The sequence below is a fragment of the Alligator mississippiensis genome, chromosome 1, assembly GCF_030867095.1.
Source record: "Alligator mississippiensis isolate rAllMis1 chromosome 1, rAllMis1, whole genome shotgun sequence".
NCBI lineage: Eukaryota > Metazoa > Chordata > Crocodylia > Alligatoridae > Alligator > Alligator mississippiensis.
The window spans coordinates 386,863,077-386,886,979 of record NC_081824.1 but is presented as its reverse complement, the minus strand read 5'-3'; the positions used below and the strand labels follow the sequence as shown (position 1 = coordinate 386,886,979).

At 38.3% G+C, this 23,903-nt stretch overlaps 1 protein-coding gene across 19 annotated transcripts in view; it reads right to left on the bottom strand.

Annotated features, from left to right (window-relative positions):
• Positions 1 to 23,903, bottom strand: part of MYCBP2 (MYC binding protein 2) — a 289,476-nt gene that overhangs the window by 194,066 nt on the left and 71,507 nt on the right. For 15 of the 19 annotated variants that reach the window (XM_059712849.1, XM_059713661.1, XM_019488555.2 and 12 more), the window contains exons 13-17: positions 22,631 to 22,795; positions 20,840 to 20,998; positions 19,487 to 19,694; positions 17,260 to 17,405; positions 15,920 to 16,021 (exon numbers count right to left, since the gene is read on the bottom strand). In XM_059712849.1, coding sequence (XP_059568832.1) covers positions 15,920 to 16,021; positions 17,260 to 17,405; positions 19,487 to 19,694; positions 20,840 to 20,998; positions 22,631 to 22,795 — 780 coding nt within the window. The remainder of the gene's footprint in view (positions 1 to 15,919; positions 16,022 to 17,259; positions 17,406 to 19,486; positions 19,695 to 20,839; positions 20,999 to 22,630; positions 22,796 to 23,903) is intronic. The other 4 variants (XM_059713150.1, XM_059718223.1, XM_059718621.1 and 1 more) reach the window with 1 other exon arrangement.

Sequence of the window (23,903 nt, the reverse complement as noted above, 5' to 3'; positions counted from 1 at the left end):
ATAAGTAACATTACTAGTAAACTGATGTAAAGGCAAAAGATTAAAATGACCAAATGGATGGCTGATTGAATACTTAAAACTGTTGCAATACAGCTACAGTTACTATGTGATTATTTTATTTAATACTTTAATTTTTAGTAATTTTTCTTTAATACTTTTTTCAGATACTAAGTACCAATTAATAGACTTGGAAGTATTAGTGCTAAATTAAATTTTCAGAAAATGAATTAATTGCTAAGCAATTTATTGCATCACTTGCTTATACTTAAAAAAGCCATTAATTGCCCAATACAACCAAGGTCAGATAATACTGTGTCAACACTCAGCACATTTGGCAGAAAGCATAATGAAACCAATTTCCAAATTCTTCTCAGATAATGGCACTCATCACTGGGCTACTGGCAAATGTTAATTTAATGGGACAACAGGATCTGATCCTGGATCCCAACGAATACACATCCTGGCATGCCACGCATACGTAGCAGGACACATGATTTTGGGGAATCAGATCCCAATCAGACAATGATACCCTTTCAATTAACTGGTGATCCCCAAAAACCAGAAAGTCGAAACCTTCACCTGATGCAGCCCTGTATGGGACTCCATGTACATAGGTCTCCAACTGCCAAGGAGAGGGAACCCATCAGCTACCTTGCTCACCAAGTTCAAAACCATGCATCTGGTATTTGATAATGTTAACCACGCTTTATAGGACTTGTATCAGGGCCTTAAATTGACAAAGCACAGGAAGAACACTCTCTCTCTACAAAGTATAATAAAGTCTAAACTTAGATGAAACTATACATTGATTACATATTACATATCAAACTAAGAATGAAAACTAAAATGTGAACAAATAGATGTTTGCTTTTATACTCTTAACACACTAATGACTTCCTGTTTTTATGCATTTTTTTTAGGAAAAGTGTTCTACTGCTATTTTCTTTGCATTACTGAGCAACAACAGAAGAATCTCGGAGAAACAAGAACAGTCCTGTTAAGTAATATATCAACAATTAGCTTAACTAATATTGCAGGGACTATCTAATTAGTTAATATAAGACCAATTTAAGCTGCGTCACTTATTTAAATACGTATTAGACTGTCAGACAAGGTTCCTTGGGTGAATTTGATATCTTTTATTAGACCAACCCAAATATCTGCCTAGACCAACATGGCTACAACCTAAACCCCTGCAACATAGACTGTCAAGCACTTTCAACTATCTTTTTCTACTAAATATGTGTACACAAATGAAAAATACTTACTTGGAAAGTGATAAACAACAATACTGTGCAAATTTAGTTAACTGTCTCAGGCAGTTTACCAGTAATTTTAAAAGAATAAAATATAAAAGTTATGCAAATTTATTACTATGATAATTGTTTTATATAAAGAGCAGCAGTATCTCAACCAATGTCTCAAGGGCTATTTGTGTTCCAAGAAGAAGTAAATTGTGGCCTTATCAAAAAGAGCAGGACAGGAGCACAAGACTGGTTTCATCTGAGCCTACAGAGCAACCACAAAGGATAGCTCCCATTCTAACAAAGCCACCCAAGCCAATCAATAGAAACAAGTACCATGAAGCAGAGAAGCAGCTACCGCTCAGACTGCCTTCAAACTGGCCTTAGCAGTAAAATACTTCAATGCAAACTAGATATAGTACTCATTTATGCCAGATGGTTCTAGTCCTTATGAGATCATAAACTAACTGGAAATGGCTGGAATATAGTATTCTCTATTACTCTTCCTGCTTCTGGCTGCCTGTGAGCTACAGGCAGCAACAGGGACAAATTGTTAGACTCAGATATGCTGCTTTTATTTCCTTTAGGCCAGAAGAGTCATCAAGGGACTAGTGGGTGTCTTCATACTTTGCACTAAGAGCAAAAAACTGAGGCAAAAATCTGACCCAATTATCAGTAGTGACCAACTAAACTTCTGCAACCACGCTTGGCCCTCAGACTGAAAGGCAAGGACTCTACTAACCTAACAGGACAGATAGGCACTAATGTATTATAAAAGTGACCATTTTAGCAAGTAATGTGATATTTTAATGCTCAGCTTCAGTTCTGTTGAGCTGTATTACTCTTCAAGGATGGAGTTAAAAGCCTATGAATCTTACAAACGATGTGGGAGTTAAGGCTTTAACCTTGCAGAACTCTACAGAATGCAGCCTAAGATCTCCAAGGGAGCCAAACTAAACTGGTTTCATCCAAGCAGTTTAAACAGTAAAAATATGGACAGAAGAGAACAGTCTTCTGTAAACACACACACACACAAGACAATAGACAACAAACACATACACAGCTAAAAAAATGACAAAATGTATTAATACAAGACACCCAGAATACATATAGAAACTGTTAAAGAAAAGCAAAGAGATTTTGCCTAGACTTCTATTCATTCTCAATGTTTCCAAGCCCTCTGATAACAGCTTGTGACCAGAGAATAAACCCTCACACATGCACTAAAAAAATCAAACTGTCAGAACTGGGTTTCACAAGTCAATCAACATCTAACCACCAAGCTGAAGACTCAATTTTTCAATCAAGCAACTGAATTGGCCTCTATCAGTACTATAGAAGTTGGAAAGTCAAGACATAAAAGACGCAGGGTCCCCTTAGAGCAAAGTAACACCTATAATGGAAAGCTAGTGCAGCTGAACCAACTGTGAAAAATGCTTCCTGCAGCTAATGCCATTAAGCAAGTGGGCAGCTGTATTCTGAGCTAACTGTAGTTTTCAAGTAACCTATAATAAGCAGCTTTGTGTTTAGCATAGATGAGGGAATAATGCTGCAAGTAAAAGAAGTTTACATTTAACCACTATGTTTACCAGCTGAAAATGCAGTCTGGGCCCACAGTATTCCTGGAGATTTCAAAAGCAGATAATGTTCCAGGAACCTTCCTACACAGTCACACAAGTGAACAAACTGCCTGCCCAGTGTTAAGTGGCAGAAGCCATCCTTACTACCAGCATCCAGATTTCTTACTCAGATTATACTTTCAGTTACAAAACTCTTATCCAGTTAGTTCCAATCTTGTCTAAACATGGGAAAGCAGTAATACCACTTGATTGAGCTAAGTTAAAAGCAAGTAATTTACACTGTTCACATACCACTGTTAGCAAAATGTTTTGACTTGAGACACCTTCCCTACTGCCTCAACCTGTATAATGAACAGGAAAAACATCAGAGAAAAATGCTGCACTACAAGATGGAAGAAATTCCTCCAGGCTGATTAAAAATTATTGAAATCTACACCTGCCATCCTGCCATCAAAAAAGTAATTTTATCTATTCCACCTATTATCCACAGAAGTGTGATCAAAACTTGGTGGTCAAGATATATCAACAAATATTGAAACATATAAAAGGGAACCACTTTATTACTATTCATCACTAGGATAAACAAACATTTCAGTTTCTATACTGAAAAAATTCTAGTCTTTAGAAAAGCTAAACCAAAAATGATCCAAGAAAGTCTAGATTTTAAGTGATATCAGCTACATCGGCACAAAATCTATAATGCTAAATGGAAACATTCCTGAAAAGGAAAAGTGGCCATAGTGGAAACTGACAAGACCTCCAGATACAAGAGAAATCTTGAAGAAAAGCACAGCACTAACTTAAGAGCAGGTTTCATAGCCTAAAATAACAGAGTTAAAATAAACAGCCACGAGAACCCAGTTTACCAACCACTCGACAAAACTGTCTTTTACATCCACACTTGTAGTATGACTGTTAGACATGCGGGCATGATTTACTAGAACCTTTTAGCAAAGGCTATTAAAACTAGTCACAATTCTTTCAGTGCAAACACACCCTAGTTACAGTTTGGAATTGGATTAACACAGACAAAAACAATTCATTACTTTGAACGAGAAGCAGCCAAAACGTATTTAGTTAACCAATCAGAACAGCTCTGCTAAACAAAATGTTGTAACAGAATAGCAGAGATGAATGCTTTCCTTCCCTCCATCAACATAATATTAAAAGGATTCAAATCTGGAGCCAACTCAAGACTTACTGCTATAATCTACATTACAATTTAGTCCACATGTTTAGTTAGTAAACTACTTAGCTTGGAAAGGGGCAACTCTAGAGGCACTTGTATTGATGGCAAAGGGTAGTCACTGAAGGGTCTTTTCTAAGACATTACAAGGTTAACTACCAGCTACATACTAATTAGCAAATTCTCTTCTGAATCATAAATTCAAGTCAGTTTCCCATACACTAGCAGTTCCTCCCATTTTATCATGCAGATGAAGCAATTACTCAATTCATTCAGATTTTAGTTAAGGAATATTTCTGCATCTACTTACAATATCATAATAATTCCCTTTGCGTTCATGATGATCAAATACCCATAAGAAGAGATATGGATTGGAAGTGGATCAGCCAAGTCTCATTCAAAAAGAGTCTGAACTAAGAGAGAGAGAGGAGCCTATTCTTCCTTAAACTGAAGACTAAAATAGTTTGCTAGCTACATAACTGACATTTAAAGAGGACATCCCCAGAATTATAACTAAAAGCTGATGCTCTGTCAGGGGTTGTCAACCGGGGGTATGTGTACCCCTGGGGGTACTTGGGAAGGCCCCAGGAGATATGCAGCAGCAGCACGGAGAAGCAGGGCTACTTGAGAAGCACCGTCTTTTTGTGTCCGCCTCCCCCACCTGCCCCTGCTTGCTCGGTGACTGGCCGCCACGGGATTCCTCCCCCTCCCAGAAGGGGGTACCCACCAGAACATATATTCTCCTTAAAAAATATTGAAACCCCCTGCTCTATGTAACCTGGATGATCTTGCTTATAATGATATAAGCAAAAATTATACAGATTTAACTTTAAAACTATGTTTTTGATACTTTTTTAAACTCAAGTTTGCTAAACTAGTGCACTTCTCCAATTTAGATGCAGCCTGAACCATCAAAGTGAGATAACCATGCTGCTTTGAAACCCATCACTTGGTTTCATAAAAAGAAACTCTTCAAAAGCAAGATACAAAATCATCACTCAAAGGAGGGAAAGTTACTTATTTGCAGGAACTTTTAAAAATTAACTCTGCATTTTTAACACACAAAATATGCCAGCCAGATACACTTCCGACAGTGGAACCTTAGTTGGCAGATCCTCAAGAGTGCTGTCGTTCTCCTCCCCATCCATCACAGTTCCACAAGCACTCTAGAAAGCACAGCTGTAAAAAGGTGTAACACTTTTGCTTCTTCAGTTCCTTCCTGCCACATCCATGAATACTTTATCAGTCTTCAAAGTAGAAAAGCTGAGGTGGAAATATGAATATGCAGAACCTTGAAACATTCACTTAGAAGTAGCTAACTTACCTTTCTCTTTAAAATGAATCTGCATGCCTGCACTCATGCAATAGATTTAAAAGCTATATCATCACAGCAGAAAATAAGACATGGGAATCTAAAGACATGGTTTAAAGGCTGTTCTGCCAAACTGAGCACCAAATCCAGGAAGTAATATGTTACAGAAGCATGAATGGAACCTCCCAGTCACCTGGCAAATTTCTAGGATTTGTAGAAGTCTGAGGCAAGCTGTCGACTGCCATAGTTTTAACAGATGGAACCTTATCCCTTGGGACATATGGCCAGTCACAAGGGTATAAATCCTTTGAACTGAGGATTTACCCTACATGACCATTATTTGGAAGAGAGAACCTGGCCTCTACGATATAAAGACCAAAAAAGCATCTAAATATTTTAAAAAATCATGAAGTCTATCAAAATAGAAAGCTAAAGAGCTCAATATCCAAAGCATGTAATTTTTATTTGCCCTTTTACGTAAGAGGGGCTCAATACAAAAAATGCCAGATAGTTTCATGCAGACTCTGGATAAACCTACTTCAAACAAAAACGTAGACTGAGGAAATAAACAAAACTTCTTTTCCTACAGAACCATCAATTCAGTTTGCAGGATTGTAAACAAGAACGCTGTTTTAATAAAAGAAAATAAAAAGGATTCTTCCACTGGCTCACAAAGTAGTTTCAATAAATGCAGAAAAAAGGAAGGTCCCCTAAAGATGCAGATGTTTTACTGTAGGATAAATGTTGAGGCCTTTAAAAAACAAATTGTTTCATAAAAAAATATCAATTTATAAAATATATTAATCTGGGACAAAAATTCTAGCATACAACAAAAAAATTAAGCTACTGTGGGAGTGTGCTTTTACTACACACACATCTTTAAAAAGAAAAAAATATCACTGCCAAGATTTTAGTAACTTGATAAAATTTTATCAACATGAAAGTTCTACATTTGTTAGAAAAAAAATATTGTCCACACAGGCAGCTAGAGTTGGGTCAGGAAGATGCGGTTGAGCATGTTATTAGGACAGTAAATCTGGAATGAAAAGAGTCCTTCTAGGTCCTTGCTGAAAGACGCAATAGGTCCAAAGAACGCTTACTTGGAACAAATAGGAACTATGAATTTTTGTCCGATCCTGTTATTTTCCTTTTGACTCTGCATAAGAGGTACAGGTTGACTGTATAATCTGAAGGGAAACACCCAAAACTGTATTCCTGTCCCAACCTGCTCTCAAAAGACATATTGCTATTTCACATTTTGACTGGCTGCAAAGAAGTCTATGACTGATAACCAAAACGAACTAAAACAGGGGTTGCCAAGCCCTGGCGCACACAGCCATTTTGCTCAGCATGCCACAGCCAGCTTGGATTCTGGGCAGGCCCCTGCTGATGGCCATGGAGCCCAAGCTGCTCACAGAAGGTGGCAGGGAAGACTGCAAAGCAGCTGCACTGGGGTCCACGGAGCCCCAGTCCAGCTCACTGTTAGAGACAGATGCACATGAACCTTGGAGCAGATGATAGAAAAGGGGCTAGAGCTATGCTGACAAAAAGGATTGGGCCCCTCACAGCTCTTCCAGCATCCACCCTGGCAGACCAACATCTTACAAGTTGAGGATATGAAGGTATTTGGTGCTCTGCACAAAAACAATGCTGACCCCTGAACTAAGACGTCATCCATCTTCAGTGATCACTCAGGAGAATATTTTTGACAATGGTCTTTCAGAGAGTTGCTCTTCCCTACCAGCTAAACAACAACTGGGAACATACTAGAGCTGTTGCTTCCTTAAGGTCAAGTTAAGATAACTAGCTCTATATCAGTCAGCAGTCTAGACTCAGCAGCATAGAACTCTGCATGAGCTAATTTACCCTATGGAGAAACAGGTCAAATTAGGTAGTTCAGGCTAAGCATAGGAACAACTGGAATATAGGCATATCCTGAGCCAAATGGGCACCTCACTGCATTTATTCAGAACACAGTGACAGTACTGTTAACAGTCTACCAAATGATTATCAGATATAATGAAAGAATCTATTTAACACCTGAGAATTCTTCTGAGCTCTAGGTTTATATGACTCTACATATGATTCCAGTGTCCTTTCACTGTGAACTTGTCATAACATGACCACCAATATAGCCTGGATGCACCCATGCTGATAGTGATGCAAAAAGAGAGCCTAATGGTACATGTGTAAGGATGCTATCTGGTTATTTCCACTCTAGCAACAGAAGAACTTTCTTTAGAATGGTCAAATTTCCAATTTGTGTTGTCTGTACCTTGCGTGCATTTGGATAAGCGCCAGTACTTTAAGTTTCATAGGCACACATCAGAATTATGCACGTCAGTGAGTCAAGAAAACCCTGCCAACCTGTGCTAAAAACTACCTTATAACAAGGTATCACAAAATTTTATTACCAAGCACCTTTCCTAAGGAAAAAATGTTCTGCCCTCTGTAAGATCTAAGATGAAGACTGAGACAGGAATTCACTAAAGGGGTACAATCTCAAAACTTTTCAGCTTCATGAAATCTAGATTTTTGAAGTGGGAACAGGCTTAAAGAAACAGGCAGACTTTCTTTTGATTATGCTAGCACTTTGATTACATTAGAATTAACCAATTGTAGAAATAAGGGTAAACATGAATTCTTTCCTTCCTTAGGTGACCTTTCACTACAAATATACATTTTGTAAGTAGCCTGAGGCCAACACAAAGAATACAGAAGATGACTTAATATTTAAAATAATTCACTACCCATTTGTGAGCCAATGATACTTTCAGTACGTCTTAGTAGAATACTGAAGAGCTGCAAACCAATCCTTCAGTAAAGAAAAAATATGATGAAAGCCAAGGTTAATATCCTATCTAATCCATTTCTCACACTATAAAATGAAAAAGACAAGAGGTCAGTTTGCACAATTAATCCATAGCTTAGTTGTTTCTTTAACCTCCTCAAGTTGTTTCAGGCCTCAAATGTACAGTGTAGGGTCCCCCCCGGACTGACCGCTTTTCCTTTTGTCCGAGAGCTGCCAAAACACGTCTTCCTGAGAGACCTTGTTATTTAGCATTTTCAAAATATGGACAGCGTTAATTCTTCTTTCTTGTACCATTTATTCATAAGCACTAATAACTGTGCTCTGTCCAAGATCTTGGGGTTTATTTTGTCTGACTACTTTATGCCTTACCCCAGAAAAGGTGTTTCAACTTCCCTTACGTGAATTTGGATGGACTGGAGCCATGGATTGATGAGCAACAGTAGTATACTTAGGACAGTGATTCTCAACTGGGTGCCACAGTGCTACAACACCTCAGGGTACCTTAAGATCCTTGCAGGGGTGCCAACTGACAAGAAAAATCCAAAGATTTCAAATAAGAATCCAGTGTTAAAATTCTAACCTGCTGCAATTCCTTTGCAACAACAAAAATGCTGCATTATTTTTTCCATAATAAAAAAAAAAAAAGTGAAAACTAAAGAGTTGGCATTTTCCAAGGGGTGCCTTGAGCCTAATAATGTTGAGAAAAACTGACTCAGGACATTGTTTTTTACAAGCTCAATCTACTATAGAAATTTAACACCATCAGCATTAGCATGTGGCTATAAATTTTTGGCAGCAGAATTTGCCTTGCCCACTCACTCTTATACAATAAAAGGTGGTCAGAGTTAGGAGGTGGTGCTACCTAGGTAAAGGAACTCAAGGACCATATTAGAACAATGAAATCATTGCTCTCCTTCTAGAACAGTGCAATCATCTAATGCTATATTGACTTCTATGACCTTGACTGACTTTTTTTATTGCAAGACCTAATTGCTCAGTCATTCTAACTAGGCTATTTCATTTATTGACGTGCTCAGAAGGCAGATAATATTTATCAAGCCTGCATCTCCACCTACTCCATTTACCAACAGAATTTCTATTATTTAGGTCTACTGCACAACACAACAAAGGAGAGAGGACCCATCTTTTTCCAACTCCAATGATAACATTAAATCAAACTACCAGCTTCTGCTTGGAGATTGTAGCATTTTTTTTTAAAATAAGCAACAAAAAAAAATTAAGAGCAACAAAAACCCCTCTAGTAGGTCAAGATAATTTTGCATAGAAATGGAAAAAACATGGATTATCTACTACAGCAACTGTCTCAACTCTCAAAGGCTTTCTGAAAAATCACTAAAGTTTAAAGTAAGATGCAGCTTCTATTCATTGATTTAACGTTACATAGCATGAATGAAGATACGAGCAATAAAAAACCAGGTGGAATGGAAGTCTAATTGTTGTTCTTGAAACTGTTGAAAACATTGTAGATTCTATTCAGAAAAACCATAACAGAGAATGTTGTTGGGACTGACAGCATGATCTGAAGTCAGTTTAGAAAGGGAATTTAAATGAACAATGATTTTCTGATTAAACAGAAAAAAAGAGCATCAAGATGGACTGTTTTCCATAATCAGCTAAAGAGTCATATCAATATTTTTGAGTTTTGATCATCACTTGCTTTGAGCAGATCTTCAGTTATTTTACCCTAATCTGCTACCTTAAAGCAACTGTCAATAAATTAAAGGGCTGTAAAGTTTTCCAATTTCCTTACATTGAACAGAGTTCTTCTGTCATATCTATGCTGTCAGTGTCAGTTGGAGCCCTGATTAATATATAATAAACATGTTCTATCTGTTTTCATTTGTTCTTCAGACATGGTTAGGATGATACTTCCATGTTTGTCTTTTACTGGTTTAATTTTGACCAGCTGTCTACCATCCATTTTGTAATTTGGCACAGAATTCTCATACTTCCTTTTTTTTTTTTTGGTTGCCACCACCTTTTCCCAAATCATTCTGCCAATGATAGCAGAATTGTTGATGAACATTTACCCTTCCTCTATACTTTTTTTTTCAATTTCAATAACTTCCTCTTGTCTATTACCAATGAAATGTTTCCACTTCACTGGTTTCCCTCTGGCAATGGTAACCAATGTGGTCTTAAAATGCAAACTCCTACCTGGGAAAAATCCCAATATATTCTCAGCCATATCAATATGCCAGTCCAATTTCCTTGCTAGTGTTCTTGGCAGGTAAGTTCTGTAATTTAATACTCCTAGTGGAAGTATAGAGATCATGGCTACTGCCCATATTTCCCCTTCCAAACATCCCAAAGGCATGAATGCAGTTCCCTGCAGAAGCAAAAAGCAAGCTCTTTGTTATGCCATCTGGTGATGCTCAAAGTTGTTTTGTGAATCTCTTTTTTGGGAAAAATGTACCCTTGTTGCATCAAGCTAAGTTAATTGGCAACATTCTGCACGTCATTGTCCCTTGTCATTGAACCAAGTCTGTGTGTGCCAACAGAATGGCTTAAGTGCATGATTAGCTGGCCCTACTTTTGCCTTCATATGACCCATCACAATGAGAAGGTTGTTCTATAAGACTGATAACAAAACCCTGTTTTATGTTATAAAAGTTAAAAAGTCTTAAGTTTTTTGCATTCTACTCATTTGCTGGTGCATTGCACTGGCTGACTGTAATGTTCCCGTGTCATGTCTGGAATTTCATATGTATTATTCCACCATTAATCGGTTCCGTCTTGCTTACAACTTTAATATGGCTCTTTGAGCAATGTCATTCACAATCAGGACAAATTTATTCAATTTGATACAACTGAACAAACTGCTCCTGGCACCTTATATTCATTCACGCATTCACAGTAGTCAATGTTTTAATTTTCCATCTCTCTCACAACTTAAACTGAATTTCCAGCCTGTAATACCATATGTATATTCCAAAATCCTACATGTAACATGGACACACCTGGAACAGCAGACTCTTCAGGACAATTATTTCTTGTCATGTAGAGGTTTCATTGGTACCTCTCGTATCGCTTTTTGGGCCCTATGCACTGATTTGGAGAGCAGAAGAGAGGGGACAACCTTCTTCTGAATAAGTGAATTTTCTTTCTACCTCTATCAAATGGCAGAGTGCATTAGTCCACTCTTAAATATCTTAACACCGATTTTAGCTACCATTGAATATCTTGTGGTGGGTACATACGGATGATAAAAATTCATCTTAAGGCAGGGGTGACAAACTCATCAGGCCCCACGGGACAGGGAAGGGATGTGGGGCTGGCCCACAGACTGGCCCCACATATGCCCCAAACTGGCTCTCTATACTGCTTGCAATGCACACATCAGCCCCACTGCATATAGCATGTGCCAAGCCCTACAGCATGTGGGGCTAGTTTGGGTTGTGTGCCAGAAAGGCCCTGTGCACTAGATACAGTGCATGGGGCCAGTGTGTGGGCCTGATCTGGGATCGGCCCTGGTTTAGCATGCAGGGATCCAGCATGCAGCATGTGCCACAAGCCAGTCCTGCACACTGCATGTAGCAAGCACCATGGGCCAGTCTGAGACCCACATGCAACACCAGGGTCCAGATGATAGGGCTTTGCAGGCCAACCCATATCTTTAAAACCAACATCTTAGGGCAACTAACTTAACAATATCCTCTCACTTATATATTGACTGAATTGAAGCTGGTGTTTTGAGTTTTTGCAAGAGTCACTTAATACTAGAAGTTAAATTGTAGTGAATAAGTGAGATGTCAAAGATCACATCTGAAGTCTTCTGTGAAAAAGGATAGTAGCTGGAGAATGATTATTTGAGACTGAGTTAGATCTGGAAAAATTTCTTTTAAAACATGGATGAATGAAAAAAGAATTAGTTGTTCTGATTCCACTGCAGATCAGAGACTTGATCTCATACACAAAGGTGATAAACAGTCCTGAAGAAATGACACAAGAAAAAGCAATGTGGTAAGACTTCCAAGTAATACAGAAACCATTCTATCCAAGTAATGGATCTGAGCTATTCGTTTAAGGGGAAGTTTAGTAGTATAAAAAACAGATCTGAAAAGCTCCTCACCATTCTGACCGTCTCTAATAAGAGAGAGACTAGAATCCTTTAACCCAATCCAGTTTCAATCAAGCACAGGTTTCTTTATCTTTAGGACTTGGATTAAAACTTTTGAAACCCTTGACTATCTTTACTTTCAAAGAAAGTGCCAAAGAGAATGACAGAATTGATGACTACACTTTCTGCTTAAGTGTATTCACAGGCAAAGTTGATCCAGGTGGATTCTCTACATCACTTAAAGCAGATCGAGAAAGCTGCCTGCCAGCACTTCTTGAGGTTGCAGAGTCTACAGTAAACTGCGCATACTTTTTTTTAAAACTTTCAGAATGAATACATTAAAAATCAACATCTTGACAAGGAATGTTCGTTCCTGGGGCAGGAAAAAATGAATATGTATACAAATCCTGGGATAAAAGATAGAAAGGAAGTACAGCATTTAAAACTTGATTTCTGCCTCTTCAGTTCCACCATTGAAGTTTCTTCTATAACCGACCTGAAGCCCAAAGTTTACACTATTTAATACTTTAATCCGAACTTACTGACTAAAATGTCTAAATATTAAATAAAGTTGGCTGGAAAAAATAAAGTTGGCCTCAACACAACAGAACTTCCTTGCCCAGCAGGAGAACCTTTCCATCACCAGTCCCCCTGTGAAATATAAAACACCTTCACAAAAAAGAAGCATAACTCAACATCCTGCTTGCCATCAGGCACCTTTGAGGTAAACAGACTGCCCAACTTTTAGCCAAGCCTAATCTGCATAAAATGAACTTTTCCAGCCAGGAGAACTTATACCACCCTCTGGCTCTCTTATGAATATGAAGTTTCATTTCTACCTGGGAGAAATTTTATAATCTTTGCATTCTCCTTTGTCTGAGGAAGGGCGCATGAGCCCAAAAGCTTGCAAATAAAGACTTCTTTTGCAACTATCGAGTTGGTCTAAGATATCGCCTCTACCACACTGACTCCTTTTGCTTTTTAGACCAACACAGCTACAACCTTTATCCCTAATAAAGTTGGCTGAACACTTTTATGAAAAAATAATCCACACAAAGGGTCTAGAGCACTTTCTATACTGCTTGCACATATCTGGAAGGACTTAAGGCACTTGAAGCATAAGTCTCCCTTCTTTTAGCCACATCCCAATGATATTCAGGAACACTGCAGAAAGGGGCACCAAGCAGCACAAAAATGTTTTGCCAGGTATTGCTAGATAAGGTTGCACTCTTGGATCTGCACCTAGGTAGTGTGTCTTCCCTACAGGAATATAAAGAAGTAATTTGAACAAGGTCCCCTCCCACCCCACCCCTGCCAACTCGAAGTCAGCCTCACACAGGTCCCAGGCAGACACTCATTTTAAAAGTGTGATAAGGATCCAATTCAAGCTCCCAACCACCCTGTCTCCTGCCATACCACACAATTTTCTGGATCAGGCGATTTTCAAATCAGGGATTAGATGCCAATCATACCTTACTTGCTAGTAGAGGGGAGCTCAGGATTATGATCCCAGGCTCCTCCTGCATCAGCAGGGTGAAACCAAGATGTCACAATCAGCTGATTGTGAACTGAGGCCAGGGACTGATCTGGAACCAGCCCAAGCCCGGTCCCCAGCCAAAAATCAGCTGACTCAAAAGTGCAGCAGGGGGAGCATACACACAGTTTTTACAGGTCCCTGGGCCTGGGGATCCAGGGATCAGGTGGTTAGAACCAGATCCCCAGGTCTCTGGTGCCAGTACCTGTAAGACTACACCTTCTGCCCAGCTGGGCAGTACCTAGGGATTTTACTCATACCCAGACATAAGGCCCCTGGGATTGGGCTGTGGTCTCTATGCATGGGTGGGGACATGTAAAAATTCTACGTGCTGCCTAGCTGCATAGCACACAGGGTTTTTAAAGGTCCAGGGGTTCTTCTCCCAGTCTGACAGGGTACAGTACAGCTGTCCTGGACCATGGGGCTGCCCCATGCTGGATCCTGACATTTTGACCATACATTTGATTTAAGGTGCGCTACAAATGTGTCAAAGTCATTACACATTGTATGTAAAATAAATACGATTCATTTACTGTATTATCATGCCTTAAACTGACTTGAATGTGTGTCCGGGATACTATTGAAAAATGTGATTAACCTGTGAATCACCTAAACATATCAGGGAACATAGCCTCAAGGAAAAATTACATTTGGTCTCTTAACTGCTAAGACAACAAGAAGTTTTAAGATCCTGCTAACCTTACTCACTTCCTTTCCTGAATGTGGTATTTTCTTAACACATACAAAATATGAACAGTAACTATGCTTTCATATACCCAATGTCTTGCAGTCTGGAAAAATGTTGACATACAAAATTTATCATGAAACAGAAACCAATATATACTTTCACTAAATCTCTCATTTTCTGCACAAATCATATATGACAGTATACCTTTTGTCTTCAAAACAAATACAATTATAGCAATTTTTAATGGTGGTAACATATAGGGTACTGTCTTGAAATATATATTTGTTAAAAATCTATATCACATTCTTTTTGGTTGGGAAAAGGAAAAGAGTACTTTGTAGAATACCAAACTAGTACCAAGAGTCACAAAAAGACAATGATATGTAACAGTAATATTTGGCAACCTTGCTGTCATTCTTGTTCTCTTTACGGTAATTAAGCTACTTCAAGTAGGAAAAAAAAAAAAAGAGATGAAAATGCTATATACAAAAGGGATATTTAACACTAACTTCTATGATAGATTTTTCTCTGGTAAATAGATTTTGATCAATGTACCAATTTTACTATTATATCTAGGCTTGGCAGAAATTTATTTTTTTTTTAATAACTTTGAGGGTGTTTATTTTTACGTATGTTTTGATTTTTATTCCTTAAATTTTCAGGATTATTCAAAAATGGGGTGTTTTCTGATTTTTAAATCAATTTAAACTTTCAAGATTGAACAAAATTAGGAGTGTGGGGGGCAGACAATAATGACAGTATACTGTTAGAAAAATAACGGCAAAATATAAAAATATCCATAAATCATTAAATCATACCTGCTTTAAATCATTCTGTTCATTCATAAGGAAAAAGGCCAGGGGGCAGGAACCAGAAAAGGAGGGCAGCAGCACTCCCAGAGCTTTGGGAACACAGGGAGGGGTGGGTGGCCATTTCTAGCCCCCACGCTTAGCTGTCCAGGCCCAGCCTGAGCAGGACCCTGTTGCCACTGGATACTCTTCCCTTTCCCACTCCCCTCTCTGGGCTTCAGTTAGATGTTTAAGTAGCCTATTATTGCCCTCCAGTCCACTTCCCCGAACTGTGGACAAGCACCTAATTACTGCTCCACCCCTCCACCTTCTGTCCCTCCATCTCTTCCTCCACTGTCCAGTAGCAGGGGTAAGGGTTCTGTTACAGTCTCCTCTATAAATTTTGATTACCAATGGAAGTATTTTTCCACTGGTGAGTGCGAGGTGAAATCAATGTTTGTTGATTAAAAAAAAAAAATCTCGAATCCTGCCAAGCCTATATATTTTGTATGATTTAACAGATGTAACATGAAAGCTAACATAGCTCAAGTTTAGTTCTGGTCTTTTTTTTTTTTTAAATTGGAACACAGTGGCTTATTGTGGAAAAGCTCTTCTACGTTCCTAGTCAATTTTTAAGAAAGAAAGAAGTTGTGCTTCTCTGTTTAAGCTTCAAATGAACAACGAAGACTCTTACCTCTACCTTCCTCCAATCTATGCCTTCTGTTTACTCGTTGCCGCTTTTCCTCTTGTCGTAACTGAAGGTGTTCTTCAATATTAACCCCAGGAACAGGAACAGCTAAATGAATTCAAAGACAAAATTAAAATTACTATATTTAAAAAAAAATATGATTGTGACAAAACCTATTAAAACAGAAGAAAAATCAAAGCTATGGATGACAAATGCTTAGAGGTTTAAGAAATAAGAAAATGAGACTACAATTGTTTCAGAGTGGACTACAGCCTTAATTTTACATTAATGTTCTGAATCTTATAAACCTATCAATTTTACAATTATTTACTAGTTTTCTGCACCTCCCATCTACCAAGTATATGAATATTTTTAATTAGCTACAGCTATCTTGCCTGATTTTTTTACCCCCAAATTTCAGAAATTATAAACACCAGAAAGCTTATCACTTGGTTTAATTCTGTTTAAAACTACATTAATCTATTTAGATAAACTCTTTTAGGACTGCATGTGGCAGCAGATTTAACTGCTGATAGCAGACCAAACTATGTACAATAAAATAATGCAGTTTTAAGAATCAGACATTTTAACATGTAACAGTGGCAAGTTTCATATATGGGTTTTATTTCATAGTTTGCTGCTCTTTCAATTAATCTTATAAATACAGCTATAAAAATACTAGTCGTAAGCAAGTCTGTTTCTTTCACCGATGTTAACAGCTTTCACATTTTCAGAAGTTCCAATTTTTTCCAAAAATACTTATAGAAAAATTGTTCAATATGGACACCAATCCCACATTAAAAAAATCTGATGTATCAATCTTCAGCAACAGCATTAAGGTAATCCTCCCTTCCAGAGCTAACAAGGAGGCAGGAATAGCTTTTAGACCAGAAGTGTTATCTTGTCAAAACAATGCTGTCATGCAAGTAGACAAATATAGTATAATGGTTTCATTGTCAATCTGACCGTTCATTTTACTATATTACTGTGGAAAAAATCTGCTAAGCAATATTTTAAGAACTACCGTACTGAACTAATAAGGAAAGACCATAACTGCAAATAGTCACTGCAATGAAGAGATGATACTCAATTAAACCAATATACAAAAACTATTACCTACCACCAGAAAATCAAAACGCAGACAGAAACATCAAGCCATATAATATTGTGCCCATTTCGAAACTAACCTGCAATTTGCTGAAAGTTATAATACCATACGTGGATATTAAATCAAAGAAAGCTCAAAAATTAATTTTAGAGGGAAGACAGTTATATTGTGCGATTAAAATTATAAATATCTTGCTAAAAGCTTGAAATGGTAAAACTATATTGTTTAGTTCACTTACCCAGCAGGAGATCTAAAGGTATCATATCTTTGACAGCATCAAGGATCCCTCTTTGTCGGGCTTCTTGACCATCCAGTTCTCTAGCACAGGCTTTGCAACAACCACATACAGCACAGCCAGACTCACCTGAGCCACAGCCACAGATACTACAGATAATAAAGAAATGTTATTTATCAATGGTTTGCTGCAACACACTATATTACATAAAACTAACTGGGAACACATAATGCCTACAGATCTAACAGAAATAAATTGTAACCCTGTAGTTTCTCCTGAGACACACGAAAGGAAGTAGATATATATGCTAGCGTCCCACCTCCATAGAGATAAGTATGTTAACTATACTAGTCATACAAAGCCAGGTTGGCATTCCCAACATTCCATTTTACGTAAAACCAGGAACAGAGGAAGGAGTTTAACACAAGCCTGGCAAGAGAGAAAAAGGCAACAGTGGAGATGCATAAAAGTAGCACTTTATTATTCAGTTCCCCTATGGACGGACCCGAAGTAACAAGGAAGCATTAGTTCAGAGGCTGGCTGCCTTGACTTAGGGCAGTCCCACCCTTTGTAACCTGGTCCCCAGGACTACTCCCTGTGAATGGCTCTTTTCTCCCAGCTGCAGCCTGTGCTGATCATTACCATGGAAAAACATGGCAAGCAACAGCTTGGAGCAGCAGCAACAATAAGCAGAGGCTGTGGGCATGGGGAGGATGACAGCCTGAGAACATCCCTTGACAAAAAGGTGTGGACAACTGAAGCAGCGGCCAAGATTGGCGCGCTGCTGTTAACGTGCAAGTAGAAACAGATAATTGGCCAGCTGTTAAAATATAGGTCAGATCAGACCCTCACAGGCTAGGTTCAGTCTATTCATGGGCCAAATCTGGCCTGCAGGTCAGAGGTTGCCAACCCCTGCATTAGCCACTATCATTCTTTTTCTCTTCATAGTAGCTAGGGTCAGGAGGGACCTGAACATATCATCTAGCCTGACCCCCTGCCACAGGCAGGAATGAATGCTGGGTTCACAAGACCCCAGACAGGTGATCATCCAACCTTCTCTTGAATTTGCCCAAGGTAGGGGCAAGGACCACTTCCCTGGGAAGTTGGTTCCAGATTTTGGCCACCCTAACCGTAAAATATTGCCTTCTGACTTCTAACCTAAACCTATTCTCCATCTTCCAGGAGAAAGAAAAATTAGTCCTAAAGACAGGAGCCCCACAATTTAAATAGAAGCACTCAATATATAACGAGGTCAAAAGGAAGACCAAATTACATTCTGATTGGATTCAACAATACTTTCTTTTATGTTTTTGTCGACATATTACAAAAAAAAAAAAAAAAGATTACAAATTTGGTTATAAAACAGCATAAAAACATACAAGCGTTCATTTTAAAACTTCAGAGCAACATGTCCTTTAGATAGTGTTATTTATTATTAAAATAAAAATGTATGAGGTCAGTTAAGCCATCAAATAGATCACTTAGAAATTGAGAAATTTCCAGAACTTCTAGTTCAGGTAAGACAAACATTTGCCTAGGATGTTTTAAGCAGTGGTTCTCAACCTCGTTAGACTTGGGTCACCACTCCAAAAACGCCAACTCTTAGTTTTTACTTTTTTTCCCTGACTACGGAAAAACAATAGAGCAGCCATTTTGCTGAAAAAAGTACTCAAAGGGCACAGCAGATCAAAATGTTTTTGACACTTGGAAAACCTATTTGAACTCTCTGGCTTAATCTTGTAGATTTATGTTTGTACCTACAGTATAAAAACTGCATGGCAGTCTGCAACACCCTTAAAAGAATAATTCAGCACCTCTCGGTACTATGACACCTAGTTAAGAATCTTTGGTTTAGACAAATTGGGCGCATCTACCCATTGCCTTATGGTGACCTTGTTACTGTGCTATGCTTCAGTACTTTCTTTTGGAAGTACTAAAGAACAGCGCAGTAACGGCCCATACTGTAACAGGGGAGCAAGTTGTTATAGCAAAGTAGCTGCTGGTCACCTGTAGACACTCATGGACACTACGCTGCCATAGCGCATCGCTATAGCGACGTAGTGTCATGTGTAGACACACCCATTTGATACTCCCTTAAGCAGGGAACTGAAATAGATGATCAAGTCCCTTCCACCCCCTACTTCCTACAACCTACTTTGACTACATTTAATTCATGTTTTACTTGTTCAGCATACTGTGTGAAAGATTCTGCATGAACTTATTAGCTTACCCGCCAGGTACCCTGTCTGGACGCCCACTACTAACACAGCTGGCTCCATAGCCTGTGCAGTCCCCACACACAGTGCACACCATGCACTGTTCCAGCTTCCATTTATGCATGCCTGGGGGACACATCATAGACTTCTCATCTTTTTCATCCAGTTCTTCTTCTAGATCTTCATCCATTGCTGTTGCCATGTTCTCAACTCCAAAACCTACTTAATAAAGATATTGCAACTCTTCAACACAGCAGTTTAAATGTCATCACCACTTACTATTTTTTTCCAAACAAACTGCTTCATTCCATAAAGAAGTTCAGTAGTTGTTTATTCCCACCTCTTACTTCTAACTCCAGACCTGTACCATTTTCTCCTTACTCAGTCAGTCCTACTGTTCTCTTCTGGGTTCCTTGTCAATCCTGGGTTCCTTGTCAATCCCAGATTCCAAACCACCCATCTTCTAGGACCAGCCTCACCTCTCCAACCTCTCATCTCATGCATCTTCCTTCCCCTTCTCATGTTCTAGCCCCCATTTCCTCTGCAAGCCTCCATCTCAATCTACCCTTTTCTTAGTGGTTTAACTGTTCAACCTTCCACATATCAGCAAAACCGCTTCGTCCTGGCTGCTTGGAAGTTGGCAGCAGGAGCAACAAGAGGCAGCAAGGCCAATAGAAAGATTGGCATTTTGAAGAATAATAAGATGTGAACATACAAGATGCAATAATAAGATGTGAACATGCAAGAATTCTGCATGTTTGCATTCTTTCTGAAAAGGAAGGAAAGATTCAGAAAGATTTAAGATTTATATTTTTCTTAAACACCTGATGGGGGACACGTTTAGGCTTAATAGTTGAAGTAGAAAGTACAGGGATGTAGAGTTAGAAAAGAACTACAAATATAAATACAAAAAGGAGACAATGTGGAACAGGTCACTTTTTTTTTTTTTTTAAATGCCAGGAATATTTTTTTAGAGTGCCACATAACCTCTACAAATTGTATTTCTATAATACTGTAAAATGTAAACATATTCCTTGTAACTGGGAAATGAAGGAAGCAAGATAAGAAGCAAAAAACCTCTCTCTATCACCAAAAGAAAAGCACTGAAGTTGTTTTATATAGACATATGCTTTTCAACAAACCCAAGGAGGCAAAATTAAATATTTACTGAATTGGTTAACAAAAGAATACAGTACTACATATATTTGAGAGTTAGCCAACTTTGTTCCAATACAAGGAGAGACAATGCTGAAGTGCTAGTCTTGTCTAAGCTTATGAACAATTCAGAACCTGGAAAGGCATTGCTAATAATATATTAAAGAAAAATTTGTTTTCATACTTCGTACTTCTAGACAAAAGTAGCTCACCTTTTCCTCCCTGGCTCATGGAGCCTGTGTCTCGTCCACACTGTCCTTTATTATTCACTCCAAACGTCCAAACCTCTCCATTCTTCATTAACACACATGTATGAGCTTTGCCCATGGCTACCTGAGTCACAAAATGGCCTTTCAAATCTGTTACTAAACCTATGAGATACAAGAACAACACCTGGATGATGAACTGCATTTCTTCCTCCAAACAAGATGCTTATGAGTATCAGAAATATTTAATTTTTAAATGCAAGAAGAGAATGATAGAAAGATTGGCATTTGAATAATACAACTTACCTGCCCAAAAAACGAACAAACAAATGAACAAAAACTCTATAATGTTTATAAAGGGATTTCTATCAGAATCATTATCCATTTGGAGCAAAAATTTATTTAATAATTTATTTAAACTGTTTTGGATACTGAACAAATATCTCTCTACATAAAAACTTAGGAAGTGCCATGCTTGACTGGACTTATAATCCATCTAACCCAGTATCCTGTCTCCAATGGGGTAGTAATAAATACTTAAATATGTGTACAGAGTATGTCTAGTGTAATCCATCCCATCAGACCCTCCATGGCATCAACCACCATGGATTTAGGGGATATATCGCTGAATGTTCATTTAATAGCGTAAATAGACTTGTCCTCTATCAATTTGTCCAATTCCTTTTCTGAACATGGTTATAGTATTTTCCTTTAAACCTCCAGTGGCAATGATATCAAATTAATTACACAGTGTATAAAAAAAAAAAAGTACTTTGTCTTGTTTGTTTAATGTCTGTCTGCTGTTAATTTCAGTGGGAGTTTTAGTTCTTGAATACAACAAATGCCAGACTGGGTTATATGAAAGATCAATCAAGCCCAGTATCCTGTATCTTATAGTGACACAAAGTGGATACTAAGGCAAAGTGTGTGCATGTTATAGTTTCCAGTATTCAGAGGCCTAGGAAGTCCTAATTTGTAGGCTGCAACCTTAATTATCATGTTTAACATTATAATCATGATAGATGGAGCCATTCCACATTTATTTGTCCAATCTTGTTTTGAACTCACCGTCCATAATATCTTAAGGTAGATACTACAACAACATATTGAGTTCCACACGTTAAATACATGCAGTGTAAAAAGGTTTCCTTTTGTTTTACTTAATAATGTCACTGTATGTCCTCTACAGCCCTGGAAGACATTAGCAATAAGACACAATTAACTTGTTAACCACACCATAAACAGTAAACCTGCCACACATTCGAGGCATTATGGTGTGGCAAAATGGGAAGCCAGCCACAAAAATATTCCACAAAAGAACTCTAATGTTTTTGTGGCTGGTTTCCATTGTACCTTAAACTGAATAAAAGTATGAAACTATGAATGTGTAGCAGGTCACCAGACCTGGCTCAAGACTCCAGTGTGGCCCTGGGGCTGGGACTGACAAACAGCCCTGAACCAACCCCACTTTGGTGCATTCTGAGGGCTGGGACCAACAGTCAGCTGATTGTGGTTCCAGCCTTGGAGTCGCAATGGACACTAGAAGCAGCTCCAGCGCAGTCCCTGGGGCCACAAAGAAGTCTCAAAACTGGCTCCAACACAGTCCTCGGAGCTGGGACTGTACCAGTCTTGAACCAGCCCCCATTCAGTCCTGGGCCTGGAACCGATAATCAGTTGATTGCCCCTGCCACAGAACTGTACCAGCATCTTGAACTGGCCCCAGTGTGGTCACCCAGCTGGGATCTACAATTGTCAAGCACTATTTGCCTTGAAGTAATTTCTCAAATATCAACTTACTTGTGCTATCAGAGTAAATGGCATCTTTTCCAAACATGTAGAGTTCTCCATCTTTTGAAATGACAGAACTACTTCCATTATTGCACGCTGTAGATACCACAATCTTCCCTTCCATTTTAATAATTTTTTTAGGCTTATAAGGTTTTGATTGCCGTCTGCTTTTCGCTTTATAAAAATAAAATAAAAAAAAAAATCAAAGGATTTTTTTAAAAACATGCTACATCAAAAAAAGAAAAGAAAAGGCATGAGCAGAAGAATAAGATCTTTGTCAACGATAACTTCAAAATGTTATTACATTACCCTGTGAAAAAGTGACCTGCTTATTCCCTTACTGCAGGTAAATTTATATTCTTTGTTTTGTAAAATACTATTAAAACTCTTCCATCATCATTTGTGGATAAACTATTCTTTCATAATTCTACAAGACTTGTTTAGATGCATCTTTTATACTCAATTAATTTGATTAATACACCTTACAAAGCAACACTTAAGTAATTTTTTTTGACTGAAAGTGAAGTCTAATAAGCAAAAACACATTACATTTATAGAGACAGGGTGTTTGCTGTACGTTAAGATTTCAGATTTATAAAGAATTGCTAAATTTTTGCATGATCCAACAGATTAAAGGCCTGAGAATGTTCCTATTTATATACCAATAACATTGTTGCAGTGACAAACTAGTATCCCCTGTAGCTGGTAATGATTTATCCATGCATCTGATAGAATATTAACATTTTTTTAACAGAAAATGAAAACCAAGTGGCTTAACATTACCTCTCTCGGTAACCTGTTCCAGTGCTTTATAATCATAAACATGCATCTACTCATTTTAAAAGCTTCCTCTCAGCACGTTAGCATTTAAGGAGATAAAAGTTACAACTAAAATGTTATTTAAATTGTCTAATGAAACATGTCTACATGAAACATTTACTGCAAGTTGCCTAATTAGCTCTGCAGTAAATGTCTGCGTGTGCACACGTGCAGCCCTATTAGTCCACAGAAAACTAATATATTCCACAGCAGGTTAGTACTTATAAATACAAGTAATATCCTTCTGTGAAGTTTTTTCATCTGGGCTGGTTGAGGCAGAAGGCAAGGGCTACCTGGCATCTAGCCTTGCACTGGAGCACCCTCACGACCTTGCCAGCCCCTCCTCAGTACGTTGAGACAGACTGGAGCAGTCCCCCTGCCCCAGGCCTCCTGCCAGCCAAGGCTGCTCTGATCCAGCTCAAATTGGTCAGCGGTCCTGGGGTGCATGTGTAAACATGACACC